Here is a 14742-nt window from a genome sequence, read left to right on the forward strand (position 1 = left end):
TTAGTCGTCATTTTAATAACGTTTTGAGTGCAATTATTTCCGTTTCTTTAGACTTCTTTCAACCGCCAGGCTCTCAGATTCCTCCAGAAATCCGAGATGATCCGAGATTTTACCCTTATTTCATGGTAATTTTGCTGAATTAGCGTCCATAGTTTATTTACCGTTAGACAGTTATTAACAAATTCCTGATGATATAGGATTGTGTGGGTGCTGTTAATGGCATACATTTTCCTGTAATTGTGGGTGTTGACGAACAAGGGCCTTTTCGTAATAAAAACGGTGTTCTGTCACAAAGTGTTCTTGCTGCGTGTTCATTTAATATGAAGTTTCAATATGTTCTAGCGGGTTGGGAGGGGTCAGCACCCGATATAAAAATTTTAAATTCAGCTCTTACAAGGAAAAACAAGCTTCAAGTCCCTGAAGGTTGTAACAAGTTTTTCAATATTTTGTGACATCGATTTGATTTCAATAATATCATTGGTTGGATATGTTGCAGGTAAATATTTTCTTGTGGATTTCAAATATGCAAACATTCCAGGGTTTATTGCTCCATATGTAGGCGCTCCATACGGGCTAATTGAGCATGAAAACGGGTTTCAACCGCAAGATGCTAAAGAGTTATTCAATCACCGTCACTCTTTATTGCGAAGCGTCACTGACAGAACATTCGGGTCACTTAAAGAACGGTTTCCAATACTAATGTCAGCACCTTCTTACCCTTTACCGACACAGGTGGTTTTTTTCGTTTTCAGTTCCTTTTTGTTTTTAATAACAAGTACTGAAAATATGTTTGTCTATTGGGGGACAGGTGAAATTGGTGGTGGCAGCGTGTGCTTTACATAATTACATTTGTGATGAGACGCCTGATGATGTCATCTTTAAACGGTTTGAAAATGAGAATTGTGTTTTACAGTTGGAGGAATCGGCTGTACAGGCAACTGATTTTGAAAACCCCGAGATGATGATGCATGCTGATAATCAACTGATGGATGTAGATGTACTCTTTGATGCCCAACAAATTGAACAGAGTTCACAGTTGCGTGACACTATCGCTGCTGACATATGGAACGATTATGTTCATGATTTTCCAGTTACTGGAGTTTAATAGCATCGGAATTTTATTTATTAAAACCATTCTAGGTTTTAGATTGCACATATTTAGCAAAAGATTACTAGTCATTGTAGTTGACATTTTTGATGCCCAAAGAATGATTTTATCAGATGTTAAGGGGACTTTTGTGAGTTGGGTAAAAGAACCTGCTTGATTTTGGTATCTTGCTTTCATTCTTTTCTTGAATATTAGCGTTACCCCACTTTATGAAAGGGGTGTTTGGTTTGTGAATATGATAGTGATGGTGTTTGTTAAGCCTAGCAAAAGTCTAAATGTGGTTAAACAAAACAAGGCTTAGGATCCTCCTCATACACCAATATGGATCCTCACACACCACTTTTTGCCCATATGGCTCGTATAGAGCTATACAAGCCGTATAGCACCCAAGTTGTGTTAGTTTGTGTCGGACGTTGTTGGTCATTGTTTCTGGTGTCTCGTATGGCCTTATACGGGCTATATATCCCAATACGGGTCGTATAGGCCTAAAAAGGCCGTATAAACAATTTTTTTTTAAAAAAGTTGACACTTTTATAATGCGTTTTGTTATCTTTATTCTAAAAGTTAAAAGAGAGTTTAAATGCACCGCCTTACGAGGTGTTTACATAAAGATTTGAAGATGAGTAAAATATTTAAAGGTTTAATAATATAATAGGATAAATTGAATTTGTATCTACATAACATACTTGGCTAATTAATTTGTAGTTGTACCCTAAGAACATTCGTTTAAGATTATATTATGACGTTTTTCTACAAAAGTTTTCTATACGGTCGTATAGCCCTATACGACCCATATAGGTTTTATGGTGTACCAAGTGCTATACGAGCCTATACGGTCATATAGGCTGCAAACGCTGTTTTTTTGTCTCATTTGTACACTTGTCAGTCATGCGTAGCCTATGAGGCCCGTATAGGCCTATACGAGTCGTATAAGAATATACAATCAACATGGGGGCAATGTATGAAGATCACATCCCTAAAACAATTTGGTTTGAGTTAAAATGGGCTCAGATTGAATGAACGGATTTAGGGATATAAAAAAAATCAAAACATGATTATCCACTATATTTATTTTAATTGTTTTTGGTGGCTAGTGACATCGATGAAGGTGGCGGCAGTAGCGGCACTGTTGTTGGTGATGGTGGTCATGATGGTGGAGCCATGAAGGTGATGTCTGAGAATAGGTGGTGGGAACAAACAATGGTCATGGGTGATGCCAACTCATTTTGATTTGTTTTAAGTTAACAAGGTTATATATAATGGTGGCTAGTTTTGACACGTTGTCTAATTTGAGTAGACCAAATTGAATTGTTGTCTAATTTGAGACTACTCAAATTAACCCATATTCATTTTATTATTGTTATTATTATCATCATTTATTTATTATTATTATTTTTTGCTTTAATCAACCCATTCACTTTAAAAATGGATCATGATGGCCACTTATATGTTTGTGTATGTTTAGCTAAAGGCATGCGTATGGGAAAATGGGGTTAATTTAAATTATTTATCTGCATAAAATAAGTTACTTTTGAGTTTGAGATTGTTTATTACAAATGGTTTGTTTACATTTAAGATGTAATTAAATTAGTTATAGCCTATAGGCTATAGGAAAGCCGAAAGCGGTTCATACAAGTTCAAATTGGTTTAGTGGGCCGTCTCATTTGGATAAATGACTTGCAGCTTTCCAACCAATTGTGTGGAGGGGACGAGTCTTGGCGTTTTAAACTTGGTTACAAAGTGTGGCGTTGACTTTGCTTCTTGAAAAGACTTGTCTCTTCACAATTGGTGAAACCAAATTAATAATATTTAACCCCAAATCTTGACCACGTGTGTATAGTTATATTTGAGTTGTTTAAATAGCTTGAAACTCGCTTGGAAATAACTCGCTCGAAATTGACTCAGTTGTAGGGGCGACTAGGTTTGAGTTTGAGTTGGCCATGAACCGCTCGGTTTGGGTCATGAACAACCCTAAGTAACTTACTAAAATGAGTCAGTTGTAGTTGTTAATACGATATGAAATGAGGTTGTCAACATGTTTGATTAACCTTTTTATACTATTTATTAAATAGTTATGATTATTGAATATCATGTCTTTAAATAAAACAATTTATGAGGTCCTATGATTTTGAATGATTCTTGATGGATCAATAAATCTAGTTAAATATGTGCAAAATAAAATATTAGTAATTTTTATTATTTATTAAGGGTAACGGAAATTAGTATGTTATATATAAATTTAAAAAAAAAACATTGCCAATAACTCAACATATAAATTACAAGATATTATTTAAAAAGAAAAAGAAAAATATCAAAGTTGGTTTACATGTCAATTCAGTTTGATTAATTCGGTTATTTATACACGTGACCATAATCGGACTATACATATCGGATTTAAAAGAAAAATAACATAACCATCGGTTTCTCAATCATTTCAGTTTGTTTAATTATGCATTTTTTCTCCTCACCCAATCTTAGAGCATGACAAGTATGATGTTGCCATGTTAGTCAAACCAGTCTCACACTAACCACAATATAATAAATATCTTTTAAGTTCAATTGCCGACCCACAAATGAGTTGCAAGTGATTAACGATTAAGCATCCATTTAGACGATAGTCTTTATCTTCAATTTTATCTTTGAATGAAAGCATAACATATATAATATTCAAAAAGTCAACCAACTAAAAATGATATAATCTTTGTTTAAGCAAAGACATATTTAAAAAATGATATAATATTCATACCTTTTGTTACATGCTCATACCTTTTATTACACGCTCATATCATGTCAAAACTTAAAATTGCAAAAGTCAAAGAGCCGCAACTCAAAATACACAAGTCAAAGGGTTATAATTATGTTTTGTATTCCTTGGCTGTCAAAATTGCATTTTTCACCTTTAATTGTCAAAATTTTCTTTCTTGTAACTAAAAAAAGCAGATATAATAAACCACCTTGCAATAATTCCATAGTGGTTAAAAACATTAAAACAATATTTTTAAAAAATAATTTAATCAAATAAGGGCATGTGTCATCTTTATTCAAGCAACTAAATGTCATTAATTTTTAAAATTGTTTATGTTTATATTTTATAAAAAACAATTTTTTTAAGAACCACCCGACTACCGGTTAGCCATGTGAATATGATCCGTAGGTGCTTGAGTTATTACTCTCATTAAAGGGTAATAGCAATGTTAGAGTTATAATGAAAAGTGAACCCACCATGTTAGTTTGGACCCTAGACGAATTATTTTTAGTCCTTCCTTTTTCATTTATTACAATTATGGATCATTGTACAAAAAATGAATAATTGGATACATTTGTATTAGTAAATTACATTATTGGTAAGTTAGAGTTTCACTTTCTATCTCTATTATCTTAATAGTTACACTTTTGGTCTTTTGGATTGGTGGATGTCGATTTTAAGCGTTTATTTTTCTAGAGTACAACTTTACCCCTCACTACTTAAAAAAACAAATGAACAACTTAACATTTCAATTCAAATTTGTTGTGTAATGTTCTTTTGATAAGTTGAATTTTTGTTGATAGACACTTACCAAACTTCTAATTGCAATGTTACTTGCCATCATTGAAAAAAAGTAATTATTCCTATATATCATAAACTTGTTACTCTTTGTAAGGATTGGATAGAAGAGAATGAAGATCGTAACGTCCAGTAGGTACAAGTTCGTCACTACCCGCTAGTTCATTGTGCTTGACCTGATCAACGCCGCATTGTCCAACACGGAAGTTTCGATCTTTAGTTTTTGTCGAAGCATGAAATGAATCTTACCTGATCCATGACGATGTTTCCACGGATTTTCGAGATGAACGAACCACGTCTTGATCTTCTTCTTCTTCGGCTGCGCCTGTGACCAGCCATGTTGAGACCTGCAATGGTTTCGGGGGTGTGGAGGTGACTGCTAAGAAATCCTAAGATCTCTTGTTCACAGACACAAAAAAGTGGTGGTGCCTCTTATTGAGCATGACCCCTAATAAGGAGGTGGAGACCTCCTTATATAGAGAGTCTCATGGCCACCATCATGGTACCCTAATGGGCCTAGCCCAATTAGGGTTACCTCCACAAAACCCCCTCAGCCCAATAACATTGTATTAGTCCATGTAATAAAATGAGCCAAACATAATAGATTTAGGGTCGTAGAACCGGGTTTTAGTACCATACCCCTACAAGCCCCCCAAGTCCAGTGTTGCTCCTGGGCGCGCAAGCGTCTAGGTGGAGCGCTGGACTTTATAAGGTGTGAGGCGGTTTTTCCCTTTCCTTTGGCCTTGTCTTTATTGTCTGAGTTTTGGGAGGTTTTCCCCATGATGGTGACAAGCTGTAAAAATGATGAAGCCTGCGCGTGAGGCGGCTTACGAGCTATAACAATAGAGCCTGCGCGAGTTGCGGCTTACGAGCTGTAATAATAATGCCTGCGCGCGAGAGGCGACTTACGAGCTAAGAATAATAATGCCTGCGCGCGAGAGGCGACTTACGAGCTAAGAATAATAAAGTCTGCGCGCGAGAGGCGTCTTACGAGCTGAGAATAATAATTGAGCTGGCGCGTGAGGCGGCTTACGAGCTGTGAGAGTAATAAAAGCTTGCGCGCGAGAGGCGCCTTATGAGCTTTGAGAATAATAATTGAGCTGGCGCGTGAGGCGCCTTACGAGCTGCGAGAGTAATAAAAGCTTGCGCGCGAGAGGCGTCTTATGAGCTTTGAGAATAATAATTGAGCTGGCGCGTGAGGCGGCTTACGAGCTGCGAGTAATAAAGCTTGCGCGCGAGAGGCGTCTTATGAGCTTTGAGAATAATAATTGAGCTGGCGCGTGAGGCGGCTTACGAGCTGTGAGAGTAATAAAAGCTTGCGCGCGAGAGGCGTCTTATGAGCTTTGAGAATAATAATTAAGCTGGCGCGCGGGGCGACTTACGAGCTGAGAATAATAAAGCCTGCGTGCGAGGGGCGTCTTACGAGCTGTAGCATAATAAAGCCTGCGCGTGAGGCGTCTTACGAGCTAAGAATAATAATGACAGCTTGCGCGCGAGGCGTCTTATGAGCTGTGTGAATAATAAAAGCTTGCGCGTGAGGCGTCTTACGAGCTATAATAATAATAACAGCTTGCGCGCGAGGCGTCTTATGAGCTGCATAAATAATAAAAAGCTTGCGCGCGAGGCGTCTTACGAGCTATAAGAATAATAACAGCTTGCGCGCGAGGCGTCTTATGAGCTGTGTGAATAATAAAGCCTGCGCGTGAGGCGACTTACGGGCTGTAGGAATAATAACAGCTTGCGCGCGAGGCGTCTTATGAGCTGTGTGAATAATAAAGCCTGCGCGTGAGGCGACTTACGGGCTGTAAGAATAATAACAGCTTGCGCGCGAGGCGTCTTATGAGCTGTGTGAATAATAAAGCCTGCGCGTGAGGCGACTTACGGGCTGTAAGAATAATAACAGCTTGCGCGCGAGGCGTCTTATGAGCTGTGTGAATAATAAAGCTTGCGCGTGAGGCGTCTTACGAGCTATAATAATAGACCTTGCGCGCGAGGCGTCTTACGAGCTAAAAGAATAGTAACAGCTTGCGCGCGAGGCGTCTTACGAGCTAAAAGAATATTAACAGCTTGCGCGCGAGGCGTCTTATGAGCTGTGTGAATAATAAAGCCTGCGCGTGAGGCGACTTACGGGCTGTAAGAATAATAACAGCTTGCGCGCGAGGCGTCTTATGAGCTGTGTGAATAATAAAGCCTGCGCGTGAGGCGACTTACGGGCTGTAAGAATAATAACAGCTTGCGCGCGAGGCGGCTTATGAGTTGTGAGAGTAATAAAAGCTTGCGCGCGAGAGGCGCCTTATGAGCTTTGAGAATAATAATTGAGCTGGCGCGTGAGGCGGCTTACGAGCTGTGAGAGTAATAAAAGCTTGCGCGCGAGAGGCGTCTTATGAGCTTTGAGAATAATAATTAAGCTGGCGCGCGGGGCGACTTACGAGCTGAGAATAATAAAGCCTGCGTGCGAGGGGCGTCTTACGAGCTGTAGCATAATAAAGCCTGCGCGTGAGGCGTCTTACGAGCTAAGAATAATAATGACAGCTTGCGCGCGAGGCGTCTTATGAGCTGTGTGAATAATAAAAGCTTGCGCGTGAGGCGTCTTACGAGCTATAATAATAATAACAGCTTGCGCGCGAGGCGTCTTATGAGCTGCATGAATAATAAAAAGCTTGCGCGCGAGGCGTCTTACGAGCTATAAGTATAATAACAGCTTGCGCGCGAGGCGTCTTATGAGCTGTGTGAATAATAAAGCCTGCGCGTGAGGCGACTTACGGGCTGTAAGAATAATAACAGCTTGCGCGCGAGGCGTCTTATGAGCTGTGTGAATAATAAAGCCTGCGCGTGAGGCGACTTACGGGCTGTAAGAATAATAACAGCTTGCGCGCGAGGCGTCTTATGAGCTGTGTGAATAATAAAGCCTGCGCGTGAGGCGACTTACGGGCTGTAAGAATAATAACAGCTTGCGCGCGAGGCGTCTTATGAGCTGTGTGAATAATAAAGCTTGCGCGTGAGGCGTCTTACGAGCTATAATAATAGACCTTGCGCGCGAGGCGTCTTACGAGCTAAAAGAATAGTAACAGCTTGCGCGCGAGGCGTCTTACGAGCTAAAAGAATATTAACAGCTTGCGCGCGAGGCGTCTTATGAGCTGTGTGAATAATAAAGCCTGCGCGTGAGGCGACTTACGGGCTGTAAGAATAATAACAGCTTGCGCGCGAGGCGTCTTATGAGCTGTGTGAATAATAAAGCCTGCGCGTGAGGCGACTTATGGGCTGTAAGAATAATAACAGCTTGCGCGCGAGGCGGCTTACGAGCTGTGAGAGTAATAAAAGCTTGCGCGCGAGAGGCGCCTTATGAGCTTTGAGAATAATAATTGAGCTGGCGCGTGAGGCGGCTTACGAGCTGTGAGAGTAATAAAAGCTTGCGCGTGAGGCGTCTTATGAGCTGTGTGAATAATAAAAGCTTGCGCGTGAGGCGTCTTACGAGCTATAATTGTAGGGGTATGGTACTAAAACCCGGTTCTACGACCCTAAATCTATTATGTTTGGCTCATTTTATTACATGGACTAATACAATGTTATTGGGCTGATGGGGTTTTGTGGAGGTAACCCTAATTGGGCTAGGCCCATTAGGGTACCATGATGGTGGCCATGAGACTCTCTATATAAGGAGGTCTCCACCTCCTTATTAGGGGTCATGCTCAATAAGAGCCACCACCACTTTTTTTGTGTCTGTGAACAAGAGATCTTAGGATTTCTTAGCAGTCACCTCCACACCCCGAAACCATTGCAGGTCTCAACATGGCTGGTCACAGGCGCAGCCGAAGAAGAAGAAGATCAAGACGTGGTTCGTTCATCTCGAAAATCCGTGGAAACATCGTCATGGATCAGGTAAGATTCATTTCATGCTTCGACAGTTTTTATTTTATTTTTTTCAGTGTCATGTTTTCTAGTGGTGGTTCCGTCCATCATATAAACCAAGTGAATGATTACATAGTTTAAGGACCACCAGAAAATGTTCTATAGTGGAAAGTAAAATTTTAACCTATCACAGTTATTTTTATTTTTTTACTTGCTCTATTTATTATCTTAGTACCAACACAATCTATACTATAGAGGTCAATAATAACAATTTCTTTCTCAACAATATAGAGATACAAAAGATTAAAAATAAAAAACCAAAAGCCACATCTTCCTTTACACTAACAGGAGAGGGCTTCTTGCCAACATATATTAAACAAATGATCATAGTTAGACATTATGTTAATACTCTACTTGTTACATCTTCAATCACTTATCACATGAAACTGTGACATAATGGCCGGGTTTCTTCATTCCAAATTCTAGCTATGTCCTGTGACACTCTAATAGCATCAAACGCTGCACCCGATAAACCTCTCCTTGTGAACCCGACCGCATACAGCCCACATTTCCCCTTCCACCCCTCTGGAAACGGCGTCATTGGTATCCCTTCTTTTGAAAACATATCACTTTCCTGTTGTCGCCAAACATTCAACTATAACGGTTAATTCTTTCAAACATTCCATAACGGTTAGTAAATGAGTCTAAAATACCATTTTTAGTGAAAGAGTCAATGTCATAGTTTTAGTAAATATTTTGGTTAGCTTTTATTTATTTAAAAAACTAGACTGGGACGGGTATAAAACTAGTTCTTAAAGTTGTTACCTTTAGCCATGAAGGGACATTGCTACAATACCCTGTAGCCAAAATAACCGAATCGACATTAAGATTTCGACCATTTACGAGCTCTAAACCACCCCTTGAAAACTTCTTGATTCCAGGAACAATTTGAATCTTCCCAGATTTAATGTTTTGTAGTGCACCAATATCCAAAACAGGGGTTTTCCCTTTAGTGTTCTTGAGCTCAATAGGACCCATCATTGGCCTCTTTATACCATATTTCTCTAAGCTCCCAAGTTTAAGCCAAGCAATAACTAATAGTATCTTGTCAACCATCTTTACCGGCAACCATTTCATAAATAAAGTTGCCAATTCAAATATTGATTTCCCAGCAATATCCCTTGGTAACACATGAACCTGTGAATTGTAGAACAAAGTTTCAGTTTTGGTTATAAAGTTTCAAGACTATGTTAAGTGAATTATCATTATGGAGTTGTATATGAAACGAACCGAGTTTCGGACCACCATGAATGGGAGGGCATTGTGGTGGCAAAGATCAAGAGAGACTTCCATGCCGGAATTCCCACATCCGACAACCAGAACCTTTTTGCCTTCGTAAGGCTCACCGGACCGGTAGTCACAAGCATGCATAACATGGCCATTAAACTCATCCAACCCTTCAAACTTTGGCACCACTTTCTCTGCATTTTCACCAGTGGCCACCACAAGCCACCTACATATGTACTCAACCTCACAATCACCTACCACCGTCCGTACCCTCCATAATCCACAAACCTCGTCATACCTGGCGGACTTAACGGATTCATTGAATCGTGGGTTAATCTCAAACTTTTTCGTGTATGATTCAAGGTAGTTAACGAATTGGTATTTCGAAGGGTACTCTGGGAAGTTAGGTGGGAAAGGGAAAAAGGGTAGTTGACAAAATTGCTTAGGAAGATGGAGTGTGAGGCGGTCGTAAGTTTTGTTTTGCCAGAGAGATGCAATGCAGTCGGCGCGCTCTAGGATTACAAAAAGGACTCCTTGTTTCCTGAGCCCTGCGCCGACTGCAAGGCCAGACGGGCCAGCTCCAATTATGACTGGCCCGTTAACCACTATGCATCTCCTGGAGAACAGGTCTCCGTGATCAAGAGCTCGTTGAACCATTGTTGGAAATTGATCAAGATTGATACCACAAACACAAAGCATCAAAGCCTCAATGGAGACCAAAGTTAGTGAGTGAAAGCAAATAGTCTATGTATGTTTTCCAATAAATATATTGAAGTTGAAATGAATAGGACAATGATCAAGAGAAAGACTTAAGAGGAATGGGAAATGTGTGGAAGGGGTGAGAGAGTAATGCAGAGGTATAAATAGAGTGGAGTTGGCCACCAGAGATGCATGTGATTGGGACAGATATTAGAAAATGATAAGAACTTAAGTTGATCATTTTCTAAATGAACCAAAGTAATCATAATTAGTCAAGTTTCTTGTTTCTTTTGGTCTAAGTGTGAGTGCCACAAGTTTTTAATTCTTATATCCTTATAGAAGTTGCAACATATGTCCGTATGATCAAAAGAGGCTAAACGACGGAGAGGATGGAACGAATTGATTATTGGACAAAGGATATCCAAAATATGTGACCATAATTTAGCTCGGGTTGTATGTTATGGCTAACATGATTAGTTAATCTATGTTGCTTTGCTAAGTTTAGGCAATCATGTTGGGAGGCATATGATTAATGATGGGGAACTAGAGCATTGGAGTGAAGTTTTTTTTCTTTCATCATCATCATCATCATCATCGTACTCAGTATATCCCACCAATAGCAATGCTATGGTAGGGTCTGAGGAGGGTAAGATGTAGACAGCCTTACCTCTATCCCATAGGGATAGAGAGGCTGCTTCCGGTGAGACCCCCGGCTCGATAGTAGTTTTGAATCAAGCCTTGGACATAAGACACATAACACTCAATCATCGGGACACCGGCTGATTGGTGCATGTGCCCTTGTCTTTCGGCTATCAACGCCACCACATGATGCCTAATTAACCTTCCGCCACTTTTAACGTTATTTTCACGTGATTAGTAAAATAACGTCAAAATTAGTGCAATTTAGGTCCTTATCATGAATATCTTGTACCAAAGTTTGGCAAAGGTGTACTTGTTGATTATATAGAATGTACGGTCGGTCACATACGTTAAACTGAATATGATTCAACATATATGCATGTTCATGTATATTGGTGACACAACTCATGTTCAACAACTTTAATAATGCTAGGTGTCGCATGGGAGGAGTCGAGGACAAAGATTAAAACGAGTTTACCAGACAAAATGATTTGTTTAACTTATACGTTTGTATGAACGTATTAGTTACATCAAAAATGAAAATAAAAATCTAAATAAGAAATTCTAGTCATTATTGAAAGTGTATCTTTTAGAGGACCATGTATCTCAAGTAGATATATTCCCCATTTCATGGCTAACATCCTGGCATATGGGAACTACCTAAAAACTATATTTATTTACATTAATATAACACACCACCAAAAGATTCATGATTAGTTTTATACATTAAAATAGTTAAAGCAACAAAGGTTGGATCATATAGTTTGGCCCTCAAAAGTTGGAAATATTCCATAAACTCATTAGTCATTACTTTATTTTGCCCCTAACATGTTTCGGGTAATCCATTGCCCAAAAAACCGGTGGCTGCCTTTCTTCCTCATCCAGACCTCTTCTAAGCCACAAGTTCCATCAACTTAGTACACAATAGCCTTCGGCCTTGATTCCGTGTCATGGAGGCTCATTTTGGTATTGATCGAAATCAAACTAAAACAAAATTTGATACTTTCTCTACATGTAAGTCGATCATGTTTCCCCCAACCAAATGTGTAGAGTTTCTTTATACACGCCTAAGGGAAAAGTAACTTCATGCGTCATTAATAAATAATCAATTGATTTATAGTATATCTCAATCAGAATTTTGTAAATTATTTTATTACGACATAAAGGAAAGTTAAGGGTAGATAAAATTACCTCTAAGGTGTGTTTGGGATTCCTTATTTTTCTCTCCTTATAACTTATGAAGGATGAATAAGTCATTTTTATACTTATATAGTGTTTGGGAACCCATAAGTCCTTTTAACTTTCTCCTTATTCATAAGGCTAAAAAATGGGTTTGGAATAAGTTGGGATATGATAACTTATCTCCTTATAGGTTTAGAATACCCATTCCACCCTTCCATTTTCACCAAACACTTTTTAAAAACAACTTATTCACTTATACAAAAATGTCCTTTTGGTCATTTTACATCAATAAGTTAAACCAAATACTTTTAGAAAACAACTTATTGACTTATGTTAATCCAAACACTTTTTTGAAAACTCCTTATTAGAAATTCATAAGTTCTTTTCTACTTATTACAAAAAGGTCTTTTCTACTTAAATAAGGAATCCCAAACACACCCTAGTTAGATGGATATTGCCCTGACAACGAAAATGAAATTTATTAGTGTTATCGAGCTTGTCACATTATTAACTATTAAAATCCAATTGTCCCGGTAATTAATGCTATAGTCTGTTATTTAAAAGTTTAAAACCGAGATTTTACATAGATTGCAGGCTTACAGCAACCTATATATGTTAATTTCTGAAACTAAGATAATTGAAGTTTTCTTTTATTATTATTGTCATTGAAATAAAATAGCGCAGCCTGCATGTTGATGATCTTTTCGCTTGCAAATGCATGGAGCACATACACAGATAAATTATATATAACTATAAACTCCAAAGTCAAAACAACAGCGATGATCCGTCATTATTAATATTAATGTTGTTCATTTCACGCCTGATCTAAATTAACTCAATGCCTAGCTACACATATGCGCATGGTTTGTAATTTGTATATATTATATTTATAATGAACCAGGTGTAGACATATATAATATACGTAAGAATATTGTAGTGTATCATTTAAATTTAAAGTTATCATCAGTATTGATATAATTACAAAAGCCGTATGATACAGCCTTCTTGGTAACTAATTAATTACTCGGTAATTAATAATATCAATTCATATTTTTACATATGGCTAGAATATATATATATATATATATATATATATATTGATATATGTGTGTGTGATGTGTGTTATTTAATTAATTATAAATAACTAAAATATTTGAGGGCTATCCTAGAAGGAAATTTTTGGCATAGCAACAATGTTTTCATGAACTGGTTGCCTTACAAGTAGCGGAAGGGCTATAAAATATGATGATTTAAGTAGCGGAAGGGCTATAAAATATGATGATTTGTAACATTTAATGCCCATTTAACAAATGAGGAATTTTTGCCCAACAAATGGAGTATTTTTATTTTAGGGTTGTAATTATGTTATAGCCCATATATATATATATATATATATATATATATATATATATATATATATATATATATATATATATATATATATAGGGTGGGGGTTATAATAACAAGTGAAGTGTGTTTAAGTGTAATAATTAATCTGGTGCGTTTAATATGTTGATCTGACGGTGGATATGGAAAGTTTGTTTATTGTACGATGTGTCTTATTTTAGTTGCGGTGTATTTATTGTGCAATGTGTTTTATTAGATCTAGTGGTGAAAAACACACTTCCTACACTTATTTGGAAAAATCTAATTCTTATTATAGTCTTACTCTCTCTCTCTCTATAGATATATATATATATACACACACACACACACATATAGGATTATGATCATGTGAGAATTATTTTAAAATTGAGAACTTTGATAACCATTTTAGACCACAAAAACCTAAAAAAAAATCATAAAACAAAAAAAAACGTAAAAATGAAAAAAGTAAAAAATCCAAAATTCTTATTTAGCATTCCGATTTCACTAAAAAAACGTTTTGGTTTAGCTATATTATACATATACGTATAATATGTACATACATGTTTTTTTATACACATATGTACAATTTATGGTAAAGGATCATGTACATATGTGTACATTACGTAACTAGAGATTAAATGAAAGTATACACATGTGTATAATACGAAGTTTTTTTATGATGCCATAATGAAATATAAGAATTTTGGTTTTTTTTACCTTTTTAATTTGTTTTTTTGTTTTATAATTTTTTAAATCATTTTTTAGATATTCTTTTAGTGGTCCAAAATTTTTCTCAAAGCTCTCAATTTTTAAATGATTCTCTTAGTATCCCTTGTCGCCCCTCTTATCATCGTCGGGGGGGGGGGGGGGGTGTCCTCAAGAAATCGTCCATTTTGCCGTCAACTATGTATAGCCTAACGGGTTTACTAGTTGGAACGGTTTTAAAAAAAATTGAATAATTTAATAATTTATAATTTTATAACATAAATATATAACTAATTTAAAATGCTTAGGTGTTTTTCTGAGATTTTGTTTTCAGTTAAAAGTTTGCCCCAATATTTATTTT

At 37.3% G+C, this 14742-nt stretch overlaps 1 protein-coding gene across 1 annotated transcript; it reads right to left on the reverse strand.

Moving 5' to 3' along the window:
• Positions 1 to 8937: 8937 nt before the first annotated feature.
• LOC143620204 (putative indole-3-pyruvate monooxygenase YUCCA3) lies at positions 8938 to 11055 on the reverse strand. Its single transcript, XM_077091939.1, has 3 exons — positions 9792 to 11055; positions 9327 to 9698; positions 8938 to 9135 (listed from the first exon to the last, which is right to left on the reverse strand). The coding sequence occupies exons 1-3, from the start codon at positions 10485 to 10487 to the stop codon at positions 8938 to 8940; spliced, it is 1266 nt and encodes a 421-aa protein (XP_076948054.1). The 5' UTR covers positions 10488 to 11055.
• Positions 11056 to 14742: the final 3687 nt, after the last annotated feature.

Source organism: Bidens hawaiensis, unplaced genomic scaffold (assembly GCF_021521415.1).
Source record: "Bidens hawaiensis isolate Kalapana, Puna unplaced genomic scaffold, B.hawaiensis_p1.1 tig00002553_1, whole genome shotgun sequence".
Lineage (NCBI taxonomy): Eukaryota > Viridiplantae > Streptophyta > Magnoliopsida > Asterales > Asteraceae > Bidens > Bidens hawaiensis.

What these genes read in the sequence shown, in the direction of transcription:
- LOC143620204 (XM_077091939.1), bottom strand. Translation starts at nt 10,487, where the DNA reads ATGCTTTGTGTTTGTGGTATCAATCTTGATCAATTTCCAACAATGGTT. An exon ending in TCATGGTGGTCCGAAACTCG is followed by an intron (nt 9,699 to 9,791) that starts GTTCGTTTCATA and finishes TACAATTCACAG; the next exon opens with GTTCATGTGTTACCAAGGGA. An exon ending in ATGTCCCTTCATGGCTAAAG is followed by an intron (nt 9,136 to 9,326) that starts GTAACAACTTTA and finishes TGGCGACAACAG; the next exon opens with GAAAGTGATATGTTTTCAAA.